Source organism: Orycteropus afer, unplaced genomic scaffold (genome assembly GCF_000298275.1).
Source record: "Orycteropus afer afer isolate SDZICR_OR568_19922 unplaced genomic scaffold, OryAfe1.0 scaffold00148, whole genome shotgun sequence".
Lineage (NCBI taxonomy): Eukaryota > Metazoa > Chordata > Mammalia > Tubulidentata > Orycteropodidae > Orycteropus > Orycteropus afer.
In genome coordinates, this window is record NW_006921735.1 from 4,310,955 (window position 1) to 4,338,499 (window position 27,545).

Consider the following 27,545-nt stretch of genomic DNA (forward strand, 5'->3'; position numbering starts at 1 on the left):
TGAACACTCTTCTCTTTGGCTTCCTGGGTTCCACCCCTTCCTCCTGCTCTTCCGGCCTGCTACTCTGTGCTGCGCCCGTGCTTACCTTGCTCCCGAAGACCTGGTCCCTCTCGGTAGGGTAACAAGGGAACGTGCTCAGTGCAGATCAGTGAGTAAGCACAAGCCCACCTTGTTTCAGTACCTATGCTTAAACTGCCCCCTGGCTGAATACTAGATGAGTAAAATTCACAGAATGATTCACAGAGTATTTTGCAATTGATATTTTAATTTTTCTAGTTTCCTTTACTGTATGGAAATATTACTGCCTAAATATGACACTAAAATGTAATCATATTTTTCATTTTTATTGATGAGACTTTTGGCACACTGAAACATGCATGACACCACGCTGAAGTTTCTCAAGACTTCTTTAATACCTTTGTGACATTTCTTTTTCTTTTCTTTTTTTTCCTCACTGTATGGAGAAAAAAAAGGTATATTAAAAATAAAATTCTTTCTGAATGTCTCCACCATGATGGCTAATAAGGGCAGCTTAGCACATATATATGACGAGAAATTCAATTTCAAATAGCTTTAAGGTTCACCTTTGAATTTTATTTTGGTCAGAAGGGTCCCATGACCTTTAAGTTTGATGAAAAAGGGGACCGCATATTAATCTCATTATTTTATTTTGAAGTTCTCCCAGGCAGATGACTTAATGCCACTTTCTACAAAATGACAGTTGCAGTCATGTAAGGTGAACAATGTTACAGTGAAAGATAATACCTAAGCTTTTAATACACTTTCACTATTTTAAATTCAATTTGAATTTTATTTTTATGAAACTCATTCTAGTTCTTCAGTGTTATGATTATTTTGGACAATCTAATTATCTATCTCTACCACATGTCTGTCAGTTTGTCATACTATGGTGGCTTTGGTGTTGCTGTGAGGCTGAAGGATATGCCACTGATATTTCAAATACTAGCAGGGTTATCCATGGTAGATGGGTTTCAGTGGAGCTTCCAGACTAAGATAGACTTTGAGGAAGACACTATCCACTTCTCAGAGAATGTCCAGTGAAAACCTTATGAATAGTGAAAGATTGTATGATACATTACTTGCATTTATGAATAACCCTGAAACATTGTCTGATATAGTGCCAGAGGATGATCCCCTCAGGTCAGAAGGAACTCAAAATATGACTGAGGAAGAGCTGCCTCCTCAGACTAAAGCTGACCATAGTGATGTGGATGGAGTAAAACATTCAGGACTTCCATTTGTGGATGTGGTACAACTCAAAATGAGATGACAGCTGCAAACATCCATTAATAATTAGAACATGGAATGCATGAAGTATGAATCTAGGAAAATTGGAAGTTATCAAAAATGAAATGGAACACATAAAGATCAAGGCATTAGTGAGGTGAAATGGACCTGTTTTGGCCATTTTGAATCAAATATTTACTATGCCAGGAATGACAGATTGAACAGAAATGGTGTGGCATTCATCGTCACAAAGAATGTTTCAAGATCTATCCTGAAGTAAAATGCTGTCAGTGATAGGATAATGTCCATACATCTACAAGGAAGATCAGTTAATACTATTAGCATTCAAATTTATGCACCAACTACTAAAGCCAAAGATGAGGAAATTGAAGATTTCTACCTACTTCTGCAGGCTGTAACTGACCAAACATGAAATCAAGATGTGTTGATGATCACTGGTGATTGGAATGCAAAAGTTGGAAACAAAGAAGAATTACCAGTAGCTGGAAAGTATGGCTTTGGTGATAGAAATAATGCTGGAAATCACATGATAGAATTTTGCAAGACCAACAACTTATTCATTGTAAATACCTTTTTTCAACAACACAAATGATGTGTATACACATGGACTTCACTAGATGTAGTACACAGGAATCAGATGGATTATATTTGTGGAAAGAGGCAATGGAGAAGCTCAATACCTTCAGCCAAAACAAGGTCAGGAGCTGACTGTGGAATAAACCAACAACTGCTCATGTGCAAGTTCAAGTTGAAGCTGAAGACAATTAAAAGAAGTCTTCAAGAGCCAAAATATGACCTTGTTTATATCTCTCTTGAATTTAGAAACCATCTAAAGGATAAATTTGATGCAGTGAACACCAATGACTGAAAATCAGAGGAATTGTGGGATGACATCAAGAACATCATCCATGAAGAAAGTGAAAGATCATTAAAAAGAGAGTAAAGGAAGAAAAGACCAAAATGGATGTCAGAAGAGACTCTGAAACTTGCCTTCTAACAGAGAGTACCTAAAGCAAATGGAAGAAATCACAAGATAAAAGAGCTGAACAGAAGATTTTCAAGATCAGCTCAAGAGGACAAAGCCAATTATTATAGTGAAATGTGCAGAGACCTGGAGCCAGATAATGAGAAGGGAAGAACATGCTCAGCTTTCCTCAAGATGAAAGAACTGAAGAAAAAAATTCAGGCCTTGAGTTGCCATATTGAAAGATTCTGTGGGCAAAATATTGAATGATGCATCAAAAGAAGATTGAGTCACCATACCAAAACCAATTGGTCAATGCTCATCCATTTCAGGAGGTGGCATATAATCAAGAACGAGTGGTATTGAATGAAGAAGTTGAAGTACACTGAAGGAATTGGCAAAGGACAAGGCTCAGGGAATTGACAGAGTACCCATTGAGATGTTTCAACAAACAGATACTGTACTGGAGACACTCACTCATCTATTGCAAGAAATTTGGAAGATAGCTACCTGGCCAACTGATTGGAAGAGATCCATATTTGTACCCATTCCAAAGAAATGTCATCTAATAATGTGAAAATCATCTAACAAAATCATTAATATCATATACAAGTAAAATCTTGCTGAAGATAATTTAAAAATGGTTGCAGCAGTATAATGACAGAGAACTTCCAAAAATGCAAGCTGGATTCAGAAGAGGATGTGGAATGAGGGATACCATTGCTGATACCAGATGGATCTTGGTTGAAAGCAAAGAATATCAGAAAGATGTTTCTTGTGTTTTATTGAGTATGCAAAAGCATTCGGTTGTGAGGATCATAACAAATTATAGATGACATTGAGGAGAATGGGAATTCCAGAACACTTCCTTGTACTCATGAGGAACTTGTAGGTAGACCAGAAGGCTGTTCGAACAGAACAAGGGAATACTGCATGGTTTAATATCAGGAAAAGTGTGTCAGGGTTGTATCCTTTCACCATACTTATTCAATATGTGGGCTGGGAAAATAATCTGAGAGCCTGGATAATATGAAGAAGAACATGGCATCACAATTGGAGGAAGATTCATTAACAAGCTGTGATACATGGACTACACAACTTTACTTGCTGAAAGTGAGGATGACTTGAAGCATTTACTGATGAAGATTAAAGACTACAGTCTGCAGTTTGTATTACACCTACACATAAGGAAAACAAAAATCCTCACTACTCAACCAATAACCAGCATCACAATAATTGGAGAAAAGATTGAAGTTGTCAGAGATTTCATATTACTTGTTTCCACAATCAATACCAATGGAGGCAGCATCCAAGACATCAGGTGATGTATTGCACTGGGAAAATCTGCTGCAGAAGACCTCTTTAAAGGGCTGAAGAGCAAAGATGTCTCCTTTAAGACTAAAGTGTGCCTAACCCAAGCCATGTTATTTTAAATCATCTCATAGGCATGTGAGAGCTGAACAATGAATAGGGAAGATCAAAGAAGAGTTAATGTCTTTGAGTTGTGGTGTTAGAAAAGAGTAGTGAAAGCACTATGGATTGCCAAAAGAAGTAACATGTCTGTCCTGGAAGAAGTACAGCCAGAATGCTCCTTGGAAGTGAAAATGGCCAGACTTTGTCTTACTTACTTTGCTCATGTTGTCAGAAGGAACCATTCCCTGGAGAAGGATGTCATGCTTGGTAAAATGGAAAGCCAAAAAAAAAAAAAAAAAGGGGAAAGACCTAAACGAGATGGATTGACACAGTAGCTGCAATGATGGGCTCAGGTACAGCAAGGATTGTGAGGCTGTCACAGGACTGGGCAGTGTTCCGTTCTGTGGTGCATAGTGTTATCGAAACGACTCAAAGGCACCTAACAACGACAACAATTACCTACCCAATATTTGTGCCATTAAACATGCTGACAATTCCTTATATACAAAAACTTTATTTTGATATCTTAGAAGTGTTTATTGTACATCCTAGTAACATTGGCTACACTATTGTCTTTACTCAAAGATGTTCTCCTATGCTAAAGAAAATTACAATTAAAACAGAATATTGTAGCTACATGATACATACATACACATATATATATATGATATATGATATATATATATACATACACATATATATATATGATATATGATATATATATATATATACATACACATATATATATATGATATATGATATATATATATATATATATGTATATATATATCATTGCCATTGAATCAGATCTGACATATAATGACCCCTCCTTGGATTTTTGAGGGGCTGTCACAATGGAAGTAGATTGCCCAATCTTCCTTCCGAGGAGTGGCTGGTGGGTTTGAACTGGCAGCCTTCTGGTTAGCAGTCAAATGCCTTAGGCACTACACCACCAGAACATTAAGATATGAGTTAGTTATCAATTATAAACCCACTTGGTTTACTTGCCATTATGTAAAGAACTTCCTCCTATGTCATTTTATTTCATCATCGGAACAACCACACTAAGTATACATACTAATATTCCCATTCCACAATTCAAATTGATTGAAAAATATTTGGTAAAAGAACAGAGTCTGCTGAGAGTATAATAATAAGTTTCTCAAGTAATTATTAAAGTATGATTTTTTAAATTACTTTTGTCAAATTTATCTCATTTAAGTATATATATCCGGCCACACAAATTCCTTAATGAAAACCTCTGGTATGTGTCCTCAGAATTTGAATTTTTAACAAATTCTTCAGTTTAGTAACCATTTCTATAGAACATAAAGGAAAATTTATTTGAACATACTGTAATTATGAACATTTGTACATGGAACTATCTTGTCAATGTAAGAATGAAAAAAGATGAAAGTGTAGCCATCCATAGTTTTTATTTTCAATGTCAACAGTCAAGAAAAAAAGGGAATAAATCAAATAATGTTAAGTCAATAACCCTTTATCAAGAAACTATTGACCATAAGAAACTCTATTAGAAGTATCGTCATATGATGATGTGAAGAAACAGAATAAGTGGTTGTACGAAAAGTAAATAAGCATCTATTCATATATTTATCTATCTGTCTATCTGTCTACATGTCCATTCATCCCTGACCCAACAAATTTTAGTTAAATTTTAGGAAAGTATTAGAAATATAAAATAAATCAGAGTAATAGAGGGATCAACAAAAAAGGTTAGGCTGATTTTCTTTGTCATGATTTTAAGGGCAGTGGGAAACATCTATATAATACTTTAAAAAGGAATGTTAGTTACATATTTGTGATGATGAGGGAGAAAAAAAAGATTGCTTGGGAGGGCCTCACAGGCCTGACATGTCTGAGGATGAAATACCAAGGGACAGTGGATTGCAACAATACAGATCAAAGAGGACTGTGGCATAGACTATAGATTTCACCTGAAGAATAATGAAAAAAATATAGATGCCACAGATATTATAGTCAGTGTGATTATGCAAGCCATGCAGTGGGAAATTGGACAGGAAATTTTGATTATCCATATGCATTCCAAATAGTCAATGTTCTGCCATTAATGGTTTTGATCATTGTAGTCTATTCAGAGTAAGAAGATTTATGAATTTCTATAAAGATGGTTAAAAAAAAAATGCTCAGTTTTAAACCAACCACTGGAAGAAGAACTTGTGGAGCAGCAAATACCTTAAGTAGTAATTTTGTAAGGTAGGCAACAGACATAATGATTTCTTTTTGATTTAATGTCTTAAAGACATTATTTCTCAAAACTGGAACAAATGCAGAACAGTGGACCATATCTTACTTTATCTTAGGCCATAAAACACTATTTTATTAGGAGTTCAGGGATAATTGCAAGATGATCATCAATTGATTAAGATACATAATTTAGATGTAATTATTCTCTAACACAGCTTTTGATAATTATTTCCAGTATTCAAGAAGTGACATTTTCCCTGAAGATTAGGGATTTAAATGTGCTCTTACAACTTCAAAGAGGAAAAATATCATGACCAATAGCAAGTGCCCTCTTTTATCTATCACAAATACTGTGTTCCTAGCTATGAATAAATTATAAAATTAATCAATATTGTTAACAAATACCACATGCCTTAAATAGTCCCAGAGTTTTGGAATCAGAATCACACTATCCTAATCATTTTTGTTTTAAAAAGTCTCTTTCTGATTTTCTGTAGCTCCAAAGACATAATTCTCATAACTTTCTGAAGTATCTAAAGGATATTATGTTGATGTCAGAACACAATTACCATTAATATTCCAATTGCTGAGGAATTCCGTTTTCTGACTTCCTAGAATTTTAGGGTAGTGATGAGCCCCAGAGGTTGTTATCTCAAGTAACATACAAAGATTCTCAGGTCATTTCTCTTATAAAAGATGAATTCAGACTTATTTTATTTTAAATCAAAGGGGTCATGTGAAGAGCAAATTATAATATTTTTATTTCAATGGTTGATATAAAATTTAGCTCTATACACATCAGATATGTGATGAAATTACTACCAAACAAAAAAAACAAACTCACTGCCATTGAGTCAATTCCAACTCATAGCCACCCACTTTGGGTTTCCAAGGTGTTAAATCTTTATGGAAGTAGATGCCCCAGGCTTCCTTCCACAGAGTGGCTGGTGGGTTCGAAGTGCCAACTTGTTAGCAGTTGAATGCCTTAGGTGCTATGCCACCATTAGTTTTTCATCAACATATACACAACTTTTTGATTGTCTAATCAGGGATATTTAGCAGATGTAAAGCTATGTGAAATAAAATGAATTTTGTATTTCTCAGAATTAAGCCCAAGGACATATTTGTAAAATGTTCCCAAATGTCTATTTTGAATTTTCCATGGACTGGATTTCATTAGAATCTGAAGAATGAAACACTTTTCTCCATCATTCACCTGAAAACAACTACTCAGGGGAGGGAAAAAAAAAAAAGTTTTTTGGAGATCAGTCGTTTTATTGGTTGTTCACTTTTTTTAATTACTTGAAGATATGCTCAATCCACTCCTTCACTTTAGTAATATAGATGGAGTTATTTCTTTATTTGCTTATTTATTTAAATTATCTACTTGCAGTATGATGTATAGTAAATGTGACGTATAGAAGATTATATAAGATGTAGGCTTAGTTTTATGAGAAATATGAACAAAATGTTGGGATAAGACATAAGTGATGGCCTGAATCATAAACAAATAACGATGTTAATTTTCATTTAAATCATGCTTCATGCTCATAGTTTTACAAATTGTCATATATTCTTAAATTATAACACTATTATTGTCAATTATACAGAAGTTAATATATGCTATCTTGAAATATGTATTTGTATTCATGATTTGAGTTTGTCAGTAATGATAATTGTGTAAGAATTTGCCCCTGTTGTAGGACAACTAAGACTGTTTTTAAGAATATCGCAAATAAATCACATGACATCATTGAAGCCTAGTTTGAAAAATAATTTTCTCTATCTGTGAGAGATGGCAGAATTGGCAGAGTTTGAAATTGCAATTATTTGTTTCAGTCCACTGAGTCCAAAAAGATCCACTTGGAATGGTTCTAGAAGCTCTTTTTTTTTTTTTTTTCAATCATGTACAACTATTCTTGATATTGTGATATCTGACAGTCATTTAAAATGAAGCCAAATAAATTGTGTCTCTGTTGATTTCCTTTGACAGATGCACAGAAGTATCTTGTGTTAGCCAATAAGCATTGTTCAATCACAGCTAAAATCATTCCATAATTTATTTTGATACAATCAAATAATTATATGATTGTGAGTTATGTTTAAATAATGGATTTCAATCAGATCTACTATTACAATCCTCAACTGGACTTCTCATATGACAAAATAGTTATATACATGGGAGTAAACAACTTCTCCCAAAAAAACTTGGGCAAATTCTCCTGATTTTTCAGAAATAGAAGTGGGATTTCAAAAATGAAACCACTATATTTCTGTCCATGATTACTAGAGTACCTTAAAGTACAATACTAATGACTATTTTCTGTTTCATAGTTATTGCTATTTTGTACTTGAATTGCCACAACAAGAAAAAAAAAAGATTCTTAATAAGTCATCTGTAATATGCAATCTTGATTTTTAAGTGGCTACTTGTAATTTTCAATAATTCCCAAAAGTATTCCCAATTTTAAACTGGATTACAATCTTGTTACAAAATATGCCAATTTTAAAGTTTAACAGAGCATAAAGAAAACTGACCTAAACTTAAATAGAACCTAAATTTGAAAAAGTATTTCAACAAATGAAATCCAATTGAATTTACTCTCAACATCTGATGATATACAGGAAATAAGCAGCAATCTCTATATAATATTCAAGAATCAAATTGTGAGGTGGCAGATTTCTCCTTAATATATTTAGAAGTTAGTGAATTAACAGACTATGGGTTTTGTTATTCACTGATTTTTTTTTTTTTTTTTTTTAATCTTTCTAGATGCTCTACCAACTGGTCAGGCACTCAGTGTGAAAGGCCTGCCCCAAAGAGCAGTAAGTCTGATCATATCAACACAAGTAAGTTTCACAAATTAAGATCTTGGTGGTTTGTATATTATATAAATCTTTTTCTTTTTGCTTTTCGAGCCGTTATCAAGGGAGATGGATCTTAGAAAACTTTATCTGTGGAATTTAAGGTAGCCATTGCAATCCAAGTGTTTTTAAAAGATGTGGCATTGAGCTCTCATCTCGTTAGAAAATGCAGCATTTATACGCTCGTTCAGTCAGTGAGAGTTCCTCACAAACTTTGGCAGTTTTCACAGTGCATATTTGCAAACCCAGCATTATCTTTCTTAGGAAATCTACATCAGCTACAAAGGCTGCAGACATAACAATGGATGTGAGAATGCTTCAGGAGAAAAAATAATTCCATGCTTTAATTAGAGCAGAGCGCAGTGTCTGGAGAAACATTTCAAAGTGTTGTGGGGGAAAAGTAAGACACTTGATATGACTAGACTTAAAGAGAAATGAAGTAACAAATGATTGTTAATGAAGATCATAGTGGATTTATCACTCCTTTATCTTTAAAGTACTGATTTAAAAGTGTATTTCAGCCTTTTAGGATATTTTTGTTATAAGCTGTAGTCTTAAGACAGATCACTTATATTTATTCAAATCATTATTGTATATGAATGTGTGTATTTTCTGAAAACATTAAATTATTTATAAAGGTTTGCAACATAAAAGTCTGAAATATATGTTCCCAATTCACACATATTGTCATTAATTTTATCAAAGGTGAAAAACTTTTGAAAAATCTTTAATATCAATTGAATAGGTAAATACATTTTTGAAGGGAAAAAATATATAATCAGGAGACAATAGATAATTGTTGACTGATCAAATGTTCACCTTAACAATTTTTGCCTAGTCTTGCACTGTTGGAGAGAATGGTTTCCAAAAAAAATAACCATCTTGAAGTTTTTGAAACAGAAAATAAGTTATTATGGTCTAAAGGTCTAAGTACGCAGTACCTCTGTACCTTAGGGGCAGGTTCCCAGAGATTACTGATGTACATATTTGTTGCCTATCCCTAAAAGTTCCTACTGCATAGTTTGAAATTTTCTAAGCATCAGTGTTCAAAATGTCCACATACACAGTAATTTGGATTGATAAACATGAATATTTTTGAAAAATAGCAAATATGTCTCCAGTAAATAGGCTAGGCACGTATATTTGAATTTGGAGAGATGAGGAGAGTGATGCTTATCATGGAACATTTTGAAGAAACCCTCGAATTTGTGTGCTGTGCTTAGTGTAAAGAAAGAAAGCATTAGGGAAAAAACTGTGGGTACGAGATACTGGGAACAGAGCTGTAGGTTTGGGAAGTTTGTTAATGATAAACTTATCATTATCAGGGGTAGCAAAATAAACAAGGAAATAAAATAAAATGATGATACAAATATATTGTAAAAAGGGAAAAGTAGAGGTATGCATGGTTGCCATGGGGACATAAATTCTTAATTATTTAATTAACATGTATGTTCACTTTTTACCTAATAGGCACAAGCCTATTGATACCATGATTAGGGAAATATTAATAATACACCCATTTTATAAATACGTAACCTGAAAATAAGATAAGCTACTTGTCCAAGAATAGGTTGCTGTGAGTAGTGAGATTGAACAAAGGCAGCTGGTCCTCAGAGCCGATCACCTCAACTGCTATGCTTTGCTACCTCTCCCATGGAAGGAGTCTCTTCAGTATAACGATTTGACAACACAATTCTTCCTTATAATGGCCAAGTGTTGCATAATGAAGCTTCGAAACCATGTGATGAAGAAATATTTGCTCTGCTTTATATGAGAAAATTGTTGAGACATTTTCTTTACTCTTGATAGCTACAGGGTATATTTTTTTTACCAGTTTATAACAATCCATCAATAATGTACTGTTAAGAAAAAAAAAAAAAAAAAACTGCAAGAGACCTTGATTTTTATATATTGCAAAATAGTATTTACTGATATATGTACTATTTGCAAAATAATTACTTATCTTGTTAAATACTTCTCTTGATTCTAAAAATATCTGTGGCTGTCTACTGTTTGCATCAACGTCAAACATTTAAAAAAAAAAAAAACAGTAATTGCAAAACTTATGATAATGTTGCCCTGCATTATTTATCATCTACACTAAGCATTGTTTCGATTACCTTCACTAGTTATATAAACATATCAGAAGTTTGGCTTTTAAACATTATTGTAATATATGGGATTGAACCTGCCAACTGTGATTAAAACAAAAAAATTTCAAAATCAAAGTCCTCTGTGTTCTGACATGCTTAATTACAACTTTCTACCTGATAGGAATGAAAGAAACATAGTCAAAATAATGAAATCTAATTTTCTAATTTGTAAATTCATTAAGGGAAATGTAATTTTATATACCTTTAAATGGATAATGTTAAATATTTTGAAGATACAACTTGTAGCAGATAAACATTAAATAATGAAATAAGGGTTTTTATGAAGCCATGATCAATAAGTTGAAGTCATAGTTTATGAAATAACAAAGCTGTTCTTTGATATTTAAAATTTGTGAATAAATGTTAATTATCATTCAAGGTGCCAGATTCTCTATATGTATTAATTGTTAATACGTTACATATTCTCATAAAGTTCACTTTCCAAGAACCAAAGAGGTAAAACAATATCAAACTCACTAAGTTATATAGTCCTGGTAACAACATGAAAAAATAAAATTAATTTTACATTTTTGACACTGTTTAAAAGCCAAATAAAATGAGTTTTACGGTTAGAAAGGACAGCCATATATTTTCCTTTTGTGTAAGAGTTACTTGGTTATTTAGACAACTTAGTTTTTAAGTTCACACTTCAAAATATAAGATGATCTTGTATATGAACAAATACCCCTTAATAAAGACTGGTATTTTGGTAATTTAAAACTAATATGAACTTACCTGACTAGAACCAGCAGAATCGATCACTGCATGTTTAAAATAAATGGGGCTTACTACGCCTAATATTACCATTAATATATATTCCTGTCCATTGACATACACATATATTTGCAGAGAAAAATTCATTTATTTCAATAATTCTTACTGATGCCTTTTTGAATCATTCAAGATCTTCACATTAAAATTTCAACAGTTTTGGGGTTGCTTTATTTCTTTATTTATGGAGTGATTAAACTGGCTTGACTGAATCAGCCAAATGTTTATATAAATTAGAAAAAGTCTTTGTCTCATGGCCACTAAATATCCATCAACTAGAAAAGTTAGCATTAATTACCTATAAACTCTAAAACTCAATGCCATTGAGTCAGATCCAACTCATAACAACTGCTCTCTGGGTTTCTGAGGCAGTATCTCTATGGAAGTAGATTGCCCAATCTTCCTTCTGAGGAGTGGCTGTTAGGTTTGAATCACTAGCCTTCTGGTTAGCAGTCAAATGCCTTTGGCACTACACCACCAGAGTTACTTTGTACTCTCCTGTTCTCAGCATCTCATGCATTCAGTTTTCTTCTTACCATCAGTGATGTATAACCGTGGTTCTACCTTCATTTGAGTCTTATTATCAGGAAAGGGCTATTGCTGCCTCTTTAATTCATTGACTAAAAAAGTTGATACCTCCTACTCCCAACACAGGCACAGGAGGACAAGGATCTCTTCAACTTTGCCTCTCTCTTATGTTTAGGAGCATAAAAAATATGACTTAATTTCTTGAAGATTTATCCCATTAGTGATAAAAACTAAGACCATTCTCATATATATGAAATGAGGATAAAATAGACATTTGCAACATAAGCCAACCTCTCAAAATAAATTTTACTAAAACTATTCTGGAATTGGAACTTAAAAAAGAGGATCTCCTTCTCTTCTATTTTGTCAAGTTAAGAATCCTATGTGATAGTTTGTTTTGCTCTGTTCTATTGTAGAAGAGCATGAGCAACAGAGTTTAAGTTCCCATCCAAGATCTCATTACAAGTCAAGAAATCCATGTTTAGGCCTATTGTTAATTGCCCTCTAGTCTCCCTGACTCATGATAACCCTATTTTAACAGAACAAAGTATTGCCTGGCTTTGTGCCATCTTCACGGTCTCTGATATGTTTGAGTTCATTACGGGAGCTACTATGTCAATCCATCTTATCAAGGGTTACACTTGTTTTCCTGACCCTCTACCATGTTTAGGCCTTTGTCCCTCCAAATCCAAAATGAGTGTTCTTTTTTTTTTACAAACTGCCATCTATTTTGCCACATGTTTTTATGGCCAAAAAGTATTGTAGCTAAGATTACAAAACTAGAGAACGTGGCCACTGAAGGCGTCTCAATGTATACTCAGTCAGAGTTGATTTACATGAAGTCCCAGCATGTACAAGGAATAGTGCCACAAGTAAATAGGTGTGGGGTGCAGGAGACAATAGAGGGGAACTGACAAAGAAGTAATTATTTCTAGGCTCATGGTATTTAAGATCAATATATAAATTATAAAGGTAAATAATATTTCCAATAGATCAAATATTTAATAGGAGAATTTTTATTTTTTTAATGAATAGGAATATAGACATTGGGGTTATGCTTTATTTTCACTATATCAATGGTCAAATGATTTTTAAGTGGTAATAAGTACTCAGTTATACCAACTTTTACTTATGTTTAAGCCTTAACTTCTTGATTTGATTTACATGTCCTTCTATTCATTTATCTATTTTTCAGGAAGCATCGCCATCATTGTGCCTCTTGTTCTCTTGGTGACTTTGACAACCACCTTAGTAATTGGCTTAGTGCTTTGTAAAAGAAAAAGAAGGTAAAATGTAATGTTATATTAACAGTAAATAAGTCATACAAATAGTTGCAGAAAGAGTGAGGGGTTTTTTTATTATTATTATTTCTTAAATTGTCATTTAATTAATGCCATTTATTCTATTTCAAATACCTTTTATTTATAAACTTTCCATTTGTCATACAAAAATCAGACATTAAATCTATAATAGTTTATAGTTTTATATACCTGATTATGGAGCTCTGGTGGTGCAGTTCTTAAGGCATTTGACTACTAACCAGAAGGTTAGCAGTTCAAACCCACCAGCCACTCCGCAGAAGGAAGACTGGACAATCTACTTTCCATAAAAATTTACTGCCTCAGAAATCCAATGGGGGTCACTATGAGTCAGAATTGAATTTATGGCAGTGGGTTTGTTTTTTGGTTTTATTGAAAAATCTTTTTGTAAAACCAATTAATTTATTTTAAGTGACTGTAACTTAGACAACCTTCCTAATATGCTATACTGATTGAATGGGTCCACTGATTTATGTTAACAAAACTAACAAAGGACTATATGAAAATTTTCAATAGAATTTTATGAGTGTAGTAGTCTTTCCTTGGCATAGCAATGGTCTCAGAAGAATATCTTGTATTATTGGTATGATTAGTAATTTCAGCAGTCATAATGAACAAGTATATGTATAACACAAATTGTACATTTCAGTTACAACTTGTGCATTTGTTCTGTTTAATTTCTCATTGTAAATATTATTTCAATGTATATCTATTTGCAGTTGTAAAGATATGGATGAAATGGGTTGTCTGTGAGGTTATTATCCTGGAACAAAAAGAGCTTGTGAATGACAATTTTTAAATTATATAAAACAAGACTGTAGTGATCTAAGCTGAAGACTTAAAATAATCTACTTCAAAATTCATTTATTTATTCCTATCTTATTATGAATGAATCCCAGTAAGGGGTAAAAAAAGTAGTATTTTAAAAGAAAACTGAATAGTGAATATTGAATTTCCACTAATGCAGTATAAACTGTTTAGTAGGACTCTATTTCAAATATATTTATTAAGTTTATATAAAGAAAATTACTTAACAAATGAAGACTTTTTACTTGACCACTAACCAGAAGACTGTTGGTTCAAACCCACCAGCCACTCCTCTGAAGGAAGACTGAGCAATCTACTTCCGTAGAGATACTGCCTTGGAAACCCAAGGAGGGGTCACTATTAGTTGGGATCGACTTGATGGCAGTGAGTTTGAGATGACTTAATAAATGCCACTTATTCTATTTAAAATATCTTTTACTTATAAACTCTCCATCTGCTGTTGTTGTTGTTGTTATGTGCCATCGAGTCAGACCCGATTCATAGCGACCCCTCCTTGGGTTGCCGAGGCAGTATCACTATGGAAGTAGATTGCCCAGCCTTCTTTCTGAGGAGTGGCTAGGGGGTTTGAACCACCAGCCTTCCATCTGTCATGCTAAAATCAGATATTAAATCTATACGTTTATAGTTTTATATACTTGATTAAGGAGATCTGGTGGTGCAGTGCCTAAGGTATTTGATTGCTAACCAGAAGGTTGGTGGTTCAAACCCACCAGCCCTCCACAGAAGAAAGACAGGGCAATCTATTTCTGTAAAGATTTACTGACTCAAAACCCAATGGGGGATCGCTTTGAGTTGAGATTGACACAATGGCAGTGAGTTTGTTTTTGGTTTTTATATACCTGATTGTGTACAAAGTGTGATTTAAACAGATAACATTTACATCAACTTCATATTTCCTAGGACAAAAACAATTAGAAGACAACCTATTATCAATGGAGGAATAAATTTGGAAATTGGCAATCCATCATATAACATGTATGAGGTGGATCATGATCACAATGATGGAAGTCTTTTGGATTCTGGTTTTATGATAGATCCAACAAAGGTATATCTCTCACAATGATGGACACAAGAACTAATTTTCTTAAATCATACTTCTGTTACGTGATTCTGAACTTTTCTTTTATCATTAAGTTTTCTTTTATCTGAAAGGTCTTTGGGATGCATTGAATGTTGTAGGCCTATGTTAAAGAAAAAATCAAATATAGAGACCGCATTTACCTAACACATGCAAATTAATATAACATGCTTAAGAAAACATATTTGTCATTTGTTCACTTAGTGAAACATGTAGAATTTATTCAAAATTATGTCTTATTCACATGTGTTGAAATATTGTTGTTGTTGTTGTTGTTATGTGCCTTCAAATCAGACCTGACTCATAGTGACCCCTCCTTGGGTTTCCAAGGCAGTATCACTATGGAAGTAAATTGCCCCATCTTCCATATTAGCACATCTAAATATATGGCCTAGTGTAAAGATGTTGGGTAATTTATTTTTTTAATACTAAAAAGAAAAAAAATTTTCATTGCCTAAATAAGTACTTAATTTTTTTAGTGTTTCTTTTATTGATGAGCCACCCAAGCTGTGTCCTTAAATTTGTATTTAATCAAATCACTTTTCAAAAATATTTTTCTGTTATAATATCCTTGCTATTAACTTCAAACATATCATTGATAAATATAACGTAAGAATGCATAGTCTTCTTAAAGTCTTTACTAGTTCTCATTATTTTATGCTCAGGTCTGCACAATTCAAGAAAAATACATAAATTACACAATTACCCAGATAAGTTAGAGTTCAAATATTCATTTTACTGAAATATCTGAATATTTTGCATGATAATTTTAGAACATTTCACTCTGAACTGAGAATGTGAATTTATTATTAGAAAATAGCATTTTAGCTTATTAATTTAATGAATAATTACTTATTTTCTGATAAATTAAAGGTACTTTGTCCAAAATGCACCATTATATTATATATAATCACAATGGCTGATCTATATTCATATGGTTTTGCCCTCATAGTGTAAGCTGCTCCTGAAGAAGTTAATAGGGTATCATAGTCAATCTAGTTCTGAATCCAGGACTACACTTTCTAAGTCTGAAAGTGATTCCTCAATGCTCAACTATTTATTTCAATGAAAAGAAATCAAGCATTATTGCAGGGATAAGTTTTGCACCATTGGAAAACATTTTAATAATTTTTTCCTGATTAGAACATAATTATATAGTTACTATTAATTATTAACTCACTAACTACTTCCTACATCTGACATATCTCATGAAATAAATACTGATAACCTTAGTTTCTGTATTCTTTACTTGAAATTGAAAGACTTACATATACTATGCACATTGTTATTTGATAATATATGAAGGAAACAGACATTTTAAGAAATACATTTCTCAAATTCTTTGCATTTATCTTAGTGATAACATACAGCATAAATAATTATAAAGTGAACTAATGAAGACATACTTTACATACTTTTCATAAGGAAAGAGCATTTTCCCCATTATTTTTATCTATTGATGAAGAATTAAGCCAATTTCTGAACACTTACAGTGAATAGATTTTTAGTACTCCATTAAAAACAAACTTCAACTCTTATTCTACAAGAAGAAAAGAAAATGCAGTACTTTCAATTATACTTTCATGTATTGAATACACAATACTCAATACACATTTATTTAACAATCTGTTGACTAACTAACTGAAGGAACTGAAATGTTTTACTTATAAGGCTGATTCCAGCTGGCTCCTGATATATGAAAAATGTAAATATGAATTGTTGCCTAATAAGTAATGCAGAAAACACAGCTACACAGCTAGTCCTGATAGTTATCAATACTTGTGAGAAGAAGATGACCACATGGAAACAATCTTAATGGTCAACTATATTTGGACAATGTAATGTGTTATAATGTAGTTTAATATATTTATTATGTGGTCAAATATATATAATATTACATATAAATGAGCTTTTTATAGAGAAAAGATTTTCACTATTTTCAAAATAGGTGAAATCTGTTGTCTAATGGTATTTTTTTATTAAAATAATTGAAGTAATTAATAAAATTGATTTGACTATAGAGGTAATCACTGAATTGCTTGAAGAGTTCAAAGGAATTGTTGTTGTTGTTGTTATGTGCCGTCGAGTCGGCCCCGACTCATAGCGACCCCTCCTTGGGTTTCCGAGGCAGTATCACTACGGAAGTAGGATTGCCCAACCTTCCTTCCGAGGAGTGGCTGGTGGGTTTGAACCACCAGCCGTCTGGTTAGCAGGCAAGTGTCTTAGCCACTATGCTACCAGACCTCAAAGGAATTAGTATATACTAATTTCATCTCAGATGCATCCCAATCTTTATTTGGATTATTTTCAATATATTCTAAATGAAAATTTTGCAGAGGAGAATAAAGAATCAACACTATTTCATGTTAAAAATGTTTTACTGATATCCTTGCTTTTGTCCCAAACTTTGTGATTACTCAGTGTTAAGAGTGGATGGTTACTTTTTTTTAAAGATGTATATTCATGAATATTTTCATATTATGCATCTTCTTGGCTAACTTTTTATTACTATATTTTGGAGCACTTATAAATATAAAGCTTATAAATACAAAGTGAATATCAGTGTCTACCATATTTGCTAGTTCTGCCCTTAGACCTAAGCAGGGTTACTCATTGCCTTTGATGTAATCACTAATTGGTATATCTCAGACTGCATAGTCTGATTTCCCAAAAAGAAAAAATTTTTTTTTTTTCATTTTGTTTTGTTTTTTACCATGAAACTACAGAATGATGATGAATTTTTCTTTAATTGGAAGCAATCAAATATTGGAGTTACCAGAATGGAATATTGTCAACATTTTCCAATGAAAATTGGGGGAGGCTGGCACATTTTTCACAGAACTGTGAGAAAAGATATTATTTATTTGTGGAGGATGAAATTAAAGAAGCAGAACTAAATGGAGAATTCTAGGAGGAAAACAGTTTGCTGATAAGCTGAAGAGAGTAGAAAAGTCTAACTATGAGGCAATGATAATAATTTTTTTTAAAATTATTGAAGCTAACATGAACAGATAGTTTATGCTACAGCACAAAAGAGTATTTTTATATGGGCTTAATGACTTATAATGAATTTATGTCAATGAAAAATCGTTCCATGTTATTAGATCAGAAACTAAACTTCTCTGTTTGCATACAGGCCAGGTACATAGGGGGAGGGCCCAGTGCTTTCAAGCTTCCCCACACAGCGCCGCCCATCTACCTAAACTCTGATCTGAAAGGACCACTAACTGCTGGGGTGAGAGAAGAACACTCATTATTCCATATCCATTCCATCCCAGAGCCTCTCACAACCAAAGGCTGATTACTAGACTTGATAGAGACTTGCTTTTAATTGATTTTTTAATTAACAAGAGATTTCAAAACAGCATTAAAATTGGGGGCTTTTATTATGTGACCTGCCTATGCCTACATAAGATAATATATAAAATATTTTATCATTTTTGACAACCCATTAGGTAGAAATATTCCTTTTACGAATTAGAAAATGTTGCAGCCCCTTAACAATAAGTATGAAATAATTGCTGTTTTTTTCTTTTTTTTGAAATGGCATCTCTAGCTAGAAAGTTCAACTGAATGACTTAAACTTAAGTATATGTTTGGTTTCATCCATTCCCTATTAAGATGCTTTGTTTAGTAGATACACATTTGATGGACAGTTCCTCACAAATATACTTTACAATGTGGCATCATATTGGGAAATTAAAGAGCATCTAATTAAACCTTTTTAATGTAAAAAATTAAGTAACTGGGGTCCATAGATTGTCTGCAGTTGCATATAGTCCATTTTAGGCAGAAGAGTTATTTCTAGGACTGAGTACTCTCCCTGCACTACTTCCTCAACAACTGCTTTTCATCCTCATTTGTTAACCATGTTTGTCTCATTTGCATGCTTAACATTTTAAAGTGTTTCTTTGTGGTAACTAAGACTTAATGTACTGCTGTGGAAAGTAAAAAAAAATAATAATAATAAAACAAAACTCAAGACAATACATTTTGGGGGTAAGACACAATTAGTAAGATAATGAACATTGCACATGTTGTTCAAATGAAAGAGTTCATTTCTACATTTCTCAATTTGTCTTCAAAATGCAGTCAAGTGTCCATGAAATTTCACAGGACTGTGTTCATCACAATTCTTCGGAATGAGTTAAAAATTTTTTTCCAGTGATAAGTATGCATAGCTTGTATTGAAACAAAAATATTATTCTTTATCTAAAATATTGTTTTTATCTATTAGAGCAATATAAGTTTGCTCATTTTTATTTTGTGTATTCTTGTTTGTAACTTCATGTTGAAAAATTATAAGAACCAAGCAATTAGATGATGTTCTATAAACATATCAACACGTCAACAATAGGCTTGCAGTGAAGGGAAAAACATACTGACTAAAATTGAGAATTTGATTTAACTGTTTATGTTTTAAGGTAAACCAAAAAGAAAATTTGGTTTAACTCTTTATGTTTTAAAATAAACTCTCAATGAATATAGTATTATTTCTTCAGTTTTCTCATATTATATGAAAGGCCACTTCAGGTTCACAAGTTACCTGAAAAATATGGAATTATGTCCTCATCTGATACCATGCTAAAGTAGATTAAAGCCAGTAAACATAGCATTTAATTTATTTAAATATTTACCATTTGGCACATTAAATATATTGCATATGCATGTTTAGTATTAAGGATAGACATCCTAGAAAAGAAATGATTAATGTGTTCAATGCTGCTAATAACATTATACTTGTTTATTTTTTCTCCTGTAGCCAACAAATTACTCCAATCCAGTGTATGCAAAATTATATATGGATGGCCAAAACTGTAGAAACTCTTTAGGAAGTGTTGATGAAAGGAAAGAACTGCTTCCAAAGAAAATAGAAATTGGAATAAGAGAGACAGTGGCATAATCAGCAAAACCTTTTATATGCTGTATAAATGTATAAAATATAAGGATTACTTTTGTATGTTCCAACAGTATTGTACTTGTTTTGGCATCAGCATTACGTCTTTCCTTTGCCTTTTTTTCCCCTGGTTAATTGTTTTCTGTTTTTTATTTTTTGCTGATGACTTTTGATTGACCATTTGTATGGTATTTTTATGAAAAAGAACTGCACTACAGTAAAATTTACAACAAATGCTGCTGATAGGACACACCTTTGAATTTATTAATACTAAAACAACATATCCCTTTGTAGGGTGAATATGAGCAATCTATTTTATATGAACATTTTTGGTTCTACTTAAAATGGATCTCTGCACTTTTACATTATATAATCTGGAAGCTGTACTATAATGTCAATTTATTTTTCTGTTTAAATTAATGGAAGAATGATTGGTCAACTCTCTTCTTTGTGCCCATTAAAATTGATTCAGATCTGCTGAAATATATAGCACTCACAAGTTCAGCATCATCTGCTTTGAACTTAGACTTAGATTGCCAAGTAATAGAGAAGATTTTTGAGGAAAAACTTTTAAAATATATAAAATTAATAATTTGCATGAAAAGATAACTATATTTTCCAAAATTTAGTGGACTCTGTGGTATATCAAATATATACACCCTGTAAAAAATAGTTATATTTACTGATAGAACATATCAAAAATATCCCCAAAGTGGAGAGACCATGCTTGCTATGGGATATGACATTTTATTCTCCATAAGCCCTGAGGCAATAGCCAGCCTACAGCACAAGAGGGCATTCATTGAGTACTCAAATCTTACGTATTTCTTCCCAACCACATGCATTTTGCAGAAGATTAACCCAATCTTTTACCATACTGAATACTAAAGAATAATATATAAGCACACAAATTGATAACAATTTCAATTAAACAAAGGCAGTCTCTTTGTTAGGTCTAAAGGAAGAAGCAAAGAGTCATTTTTGTTTAGAATAAGTGGTAAATAGTTTCAAGAGACAATATGACTAATCTTATTTGCCCTATCAAAAAATATTCTGAAAAAATCTTCTGATAGTTAGAGAACAGTTATCTGCCCATTATCAAAGGTGGAGAGTAGAAATGTTGTACCAGTAACTCTGGTACTCTGGTTTCTTTCAGTTATGCAAAACACATGGACACTTCACTTTTTTCTTTTTTGTTGTTCAAATTTTGATTGAAACAAGTACGATTTACTTAAGTTGTATGAAAAAGAATAGCATTTTTATACAAATATCTTTAAAGGCACAAAAGATTTATTCACAAAGTATGGAGGGCTTTTTTGTTCCTCTAATGGACATGACTGACTTTTAGCTGTCATAATGTATTAACTTAACAGATGAAATATGTTTGTGGTTGCTCTTTATCCCTTTGTACAAGCATTAAAAAAAAAAAAAAAAAAAAAGGCCCTGCTGTTTTATAAAGAGACTTTTGTTGTACTATGTGCATGCATACTACCTATTTCTAAACTTTGCCATATTGAGGCCTTTATAAACTATTGATTTATGTAATACTAGTGCAATTTTGCTTGAACAATGTTATGCATATCATAAACTTTTTCAGGTTCTTGTTTAAGTACATTTTTTAAATTGAACAGTATTTTTCATTTTGGTTTTAATAGTCATTTTGCCTATGTTTCTACAATGAAGTGTCAAATACTTTATAAAAATTGTTGACTGACTTATTTAAATGAAATTCTACATATTTAAGTGCTTGTGTTGGGTAGTTTTTAAAAAATAAGTAAGTTCCTCTCTCTATGTAGCTTAAATATCCATTGAAAAGTGAATAGTGAACGTGAGAGAGAATTTTTGTTGTATTATTTGAACACACTCTGGAGAATGATTGATTTCATTACATTGTTTTCACAGCACAACTGAAAAGGCATTTTCTCTCATCTCTTTTTAATTTTCAAAAAATTACATGAAGCCATTTCATACATCGTGTATTTTCCTTCATTTTGAAGCAGAAGCAGTCCCCTGACTTTTTACTTTTTCCTAACTTAAACTGTGGTCATTTAGACTCTATACTGCAATAAAGACAGGTTACATACACAGTACTATGACAGTTGTTGCAATAAACCAAAGCTCTTGCTGCTCTTTCCCATTGTCAGAAATTGTACTATGTGAAAAACTCAATTCCGTTAGAGGCTCTTTAGACATTATTTTATAAGTGGAGTTGTCATTGTTAAATCTCATTGGAGCATCAGACTAGACACTACAAATGTAAAAGAGGCATAGTGGCTAAGGCATTTGACTGCTAACCAGAAGGCTGGTGGATCTGACATTGATAGCCTATTCAATACCAGGGTATTGGTGCTGGTGAAAAACAGTCAGAAGCCAGGATGTTTTTGTTTTTTCTGTTTTTGCCATGGGCCCTATTTAGAAGGTCCTCATATTTTAAAACACCCTTATAGTTTCATAAGGAGCTCTGGTGGCACAGAGGTTATCTGACTGCTAACCAAAAAGTTTGGCAGTTTGAAACCACCGTCACTCCATGGGAAAAAGATGAAGCAATCGATTTCCATAAAGATTTACAACCCTGGACACACTATGTGGCAGTTCTACCCTGTCCTATAGGGTCGCTATTGGTCAGAATCCACTCAATGGCAATGGGTTTACACTTTCATAGAGTCCTGGGGTGGTATAAATGGTTGAAGGCACCTTGAAAGAATGGAGTGGCATTCTATTTTCGACAAATCAGCCAGTAAAAACCCTATAGAGTGCTGTTGTACTATGACACACATGGGAACATCATGAGTCAGAGTCACCCTGATGGTAACTGGGTTTTGGTTATACCTTCATCATCCTTATTTGCACGTTATGCTTCACCATGCCGTTCTGGTACATGAAAGTTCACATCAGAGTCCATAGTCTTTCTATTTGCAGTTACTTTACACTCAAACTTTAAGGAATGAAGATTGTTTTGTCAACCACACATAGTTTAGTGTATTTCCATAGCTCTAGCTAACTTTATTTCAATTTTCTGTTACAAAAACTCATGTAAATTTGAGAAATTTAGGTATATAACTCTCCTTTATAGTGGCATTTCTCCACAGATGCCATCAACGAAATGTTTCCTTACTACTACTTCAGCTTTAGGGGAAGACATTTTATAACAGTGAGTGCCTTCTGGTGAACTTCTTTCCCCAAATGCCTTTTCATGGAGAACAAGATTTCTCAACCTTGGCACTCTTACCTCTTTTGGCCAAATAATTGTGGTGGAGGGTTGCCCTCTACAGTGTAGAGTGTTTAGCAGGATCCTCTATCATTTAAACCTCACCTCAAGATGTGACAACCAAAAAGTTTGCAGACATTACCAAATATAACTTCTAGGGAACAAAATTGCTCCCACTAAAAACTGCTGATGCACAGCTACATTCTGTCTGCCACCATTAAATTACTCTCAGCAGGAACAGCTGAGTCAAAAAAGCTCCTCATCAAGAAAATGATAGCATCCCCAACTTTTGATTTTAATTTTCTAATGCTGATGATGCATGAGTTAGGAGTTTGTATTGGTAAAGAGTCTATGTAGTTTAAAAAAAACATTACTAAGGATAAAAGTTTCATTACAAACTTGTACAGTTTAGGATAAATTGGGCCGTTTTCATTTATGTAAATGTCTTTCATATGTGATTATTTTTATATCATTGATGATTACGTTTTCTTTTCTGTTTGGTTATATGTGTGCTTTTTTGGTCCTTGAATTTGACCTTGAGTTTGAGATTTAAGCTTTCATTCTTCTAGGAAATTTACTATCCATGTTTATGATGATTCAGATAGGAAGAAGTTCAATACTAAATGTGTATTATAGCTATTATAAATGCCTGCTATTTCCAAATCTCTAACATGGAAAATCACTAATATGTGATAGAGGAAATAGAAAAATTGAAAAAAAAAAAAAGACTTTTTTTTTTTTTTTTAAATCCTCTTTCTCCTCTACAAGAAGTCCTGGTGGCTGGTGGTACAGATGTTAAAGCACTTGGCTGCTAACCAAAAATTAAGCAGTTCAACCAGCCACTCTGCAGAAGTATGTTGCAGGATGTGCTTCTGTAAAGATTTGCAGCCTTGGAAATCCTATAAGGCAATTCTACTCATCCCTATAGGGTCAGTATGATTTGCAGTCAAAGACAGTTGGTTTGCCTTTCTGCTTTGGCTGCTTCTATATCTTTAAACAGATACTCTAGATGTCAAACTTTTATTACTTTTTAAGATTACTGGTACTATACACAAAATTAACTCTTTCATGTCATTTTATTTGAAATATTAAAGTACAAGAAAGTAACTACTCCACAGAGTTGAGCAAAATATACATAAGAATCACAAGAGGATCTTATTAAAATGTAGATTTCTGATTCTGTGTGTCTGGGATGGAAAGGCAATTTCTCACCAGGGGTTTGAACCCTAATGAATAAACCTATTCAAAGCTCTAAATATAATTGACCATTTTTTCAGAGCAGTGTACTTTGTCCTACGTGCCTTCCAGTTTTCATCAGTTTAGTTAACAATGATTCTCTCAATATTGATTTATATGCTCCAATTTTAAAGTAGAATAATAATTGTTATTTAAATATGGCATATTTAATTATAACTTATAAGAGAGAGAGAAACCTAAGCATTTCCTTGTGAAGTTTGCTGTGGTTAGTATAACACACACAAAAAAAATATTTCTTTAGCATATTTGGGTATGAGGAGAACAATAAAATAACAAAAAGAACCAAAAGAAAAAAATGCTTTATTTTTATGATTGCTTCTAGCTAATCTGTGGATAATATTTTCAGAAAACCTGTCTATAAAATATAAAGATAATTCAAAAAAGAATGGAAAGTTTTGTTCAGAAAAATATTTAGTTTTTGATGTAATCATACTAAAAGGCCCAGAAACGTGTCCTCTAAATCGTGCTGTACGTGTATCCAATGTAAAGAAAGAAAAAGAGATGAAATGAGGTCTCTGGTTTGCTGTTGTTGTCAGGTGCTATCGAGTCCTCTCCGACTCACAGCGACCATGTGTATAGCAGCACAAAACACTGCCTGGTGCTGTGCCAGCTCCATGATCCTTGCTATACCTGAGCCCATGGTTGTAGCCACTGTGTCGATCCATCTTGTTGAGGGTCTTCCCCTTTTTGTGGACCCTCCACTTTACCAAGCATTGTATCTTTCTCCAGGGATTGGTTCCTTCTGACAATGTGACCAACATAAACAAGATGAAGTCTGGCCATTCTCACCATTAAGGAGCATTCCAGCTGCACTTTTCCAGGACAGATTTGTTCATTCTTATGGCAATCTGTGGTATTTTCAGTATTCTTAGCCAACAAAACAATTCAAAGGCATCACATTTTCTTTGATATTCCTTATTCATTGTCCGGCTTTCTCAGGCATATGTGACGATTCAAAATACTATGGCTTGAGTCAGGTACACCTTAGTCTTCAAAGTGACATCTTTGCTCTTTAATACTTTAAATAGGTCCCTTGAAGCAGATTTGCCTCTGGGCAACACATGAACCATCATGGTAAGACAAATTGACCTATGAGCAGTGGAGCTTTTGTATAGTGGATATTTATATGGCTGCAATTTATTCTGAAGAATTGAGAGTTTCTAGGGAATCCCTTTTTTTTTGGTAACAAATGTGGTCAAAAATCAAAAGAAATTCACTAAAGATGGTCCACTTGATAAATTCTGTGATTAAAATATGTCCATTATGTCTGAGGGATAGTCTCACCTTTTAGTCTGGGGTTTGTAATATAATGGTTAATAGAAGGAATTCAATGCTGATACTTTAGTTGTTTCTTCCCCCCAAGACAATTTTTTAGCTGTAGTTTCTTATGTGGTTTTAATCATCAATTTTAATCCTTCTAAAGGCATTTGACTGCTAACCAGAAAGCTAGCAGTTCAAACCCACCAGCCACGCCTTGGAAGGAAGGTTGAGCAATCTACTTCCATAGTGATACCGCCTCGGCAACCGAAGGAGGGGGTGCTCTGAGTCAGATCTGACTCGATGGCAGTGAGTTTGGTTTTTGGCTTGGTAATGCAACTTGATCCCCAGTTTATTTATGCAGTAGTAGCCTGCAGAACCAGTATTATAACTATTTAACCTTTCAAAGTATGATATTGCTACACAGCTTATTCAGGTGAGTAACCTAAAAACTTACAAGACAGAAAATATTTTTCATACAGAATGAACTGGGAAATATAAATAAGAATAAAATTTAGGAGTTTAATGCTATTTGGGAGATATTTTTTTAAAAACTATGCACATTTTACTTTTCAATTGATCTGACTGATGAGACACATTTCTCACTGAAGAGCATTAAAAGAGAAGTGCTGGGTGGGACAAATGGGAAAGTGCAACACTACTAACCAAAAATTTGGCTGTCCCAACACAATCAGAGCTGCCTCAGAAAAAAGGTCTGAGAAACTGCTTTGAAAAGCTCGCAGCCATGGAAAACCTATGGACTGCAGTTCACTCTGAAACACATGAGTTTGTCATGAGTCAGAGATTAAAAACAAAAACAAAAACAAAAACAATGCCATCGAGTAGATTTCGACTTGTAACAACCCTATAAGACAGAGTACCACCTGCTAACCTTCTGGTTAGCAGCCCATGCTTTAACCACTGGCCCACCAGAGCTCTTTAGAAATGTCAGAAGTTAGGTAAAAAATGACTTGAGATTTCAAATCAGAGTAACTTCCATCTCTGTTGTTGTTGTTGTTGTTATGTGCCATCAAGTCAGACCTGACTCATAGCGACCCCTCCTTGGGTTTCCAAGGCAGAATCACTATGGAAGTAGATTGCCCAACCTTCCTTCCGAGGAGTGGCAGGTGGATACAAGTATCAATTATGGTTGTGCAAATCTGTATACCTACAATTTATGTTCACACCTACACATACATACATGCACACAGGCTTTCACATCCCATTAATAGAGCACTTGTCTCTTATTTTACTTAAAATTCAAACATGTCAAATCTTTGAGTTAGAATTTCACAAATTAATACTTTTATCTATGTTGTTGTTGTTGTTGTTAATTACTGTTGATTCCAACTCCTGGCAATGTAGTGTGCAGAGTAGAACTACTCCATAGTGTTTTCAAGGCTGTTATCTACAGAAAGTATATCACCATGCCTGTCTTCTGAAGGTGCCTCTGGGTGGGTTTGAACCCTCAGCCTTCACTCTAGTAGTTGAGCACTTAAGCATTCGCTC

General features: G+C 33.3%; 1 protein-coding gene across 1 annotated transcript in view; it reads left to right on the top strand.

Moving 5' to 3' along the window:
* Positions 1 to 20,320, top strand: part of LRP1B (LDL receptor related protein 1B) — a 1,967,638-nt gene extending 1,947,318 nt beyond the window's left edge. Inside the window, exons 87-91 of the mRNA XM_007946050.1 lie at positions 8,649 to 8,725; positions 13,388 to 13,478; positions 15,240 to 15,384; positions 18,554 to 18,652; positions 20,180 to 20,320. Coding sequence (XP_007944241.1) covers positions 8,649 to 8,725; positions 13,388 to 13,478; positions 15,240 to 15,384; positions 18,554 to 18,652; positions 20,180 to 20,320 — 553 coding nt within the window. The remainder of the gene's footprint in view (positions 1 to 8,648; positions 8,726 to 13,387; positions 13,479 to 15,239; positions 15,385 to 18,553; positions 18,653 to 20,179) is intronic.
* Positions 20,321 to 27,545: the final 7,225 nt, after the last annotated feature.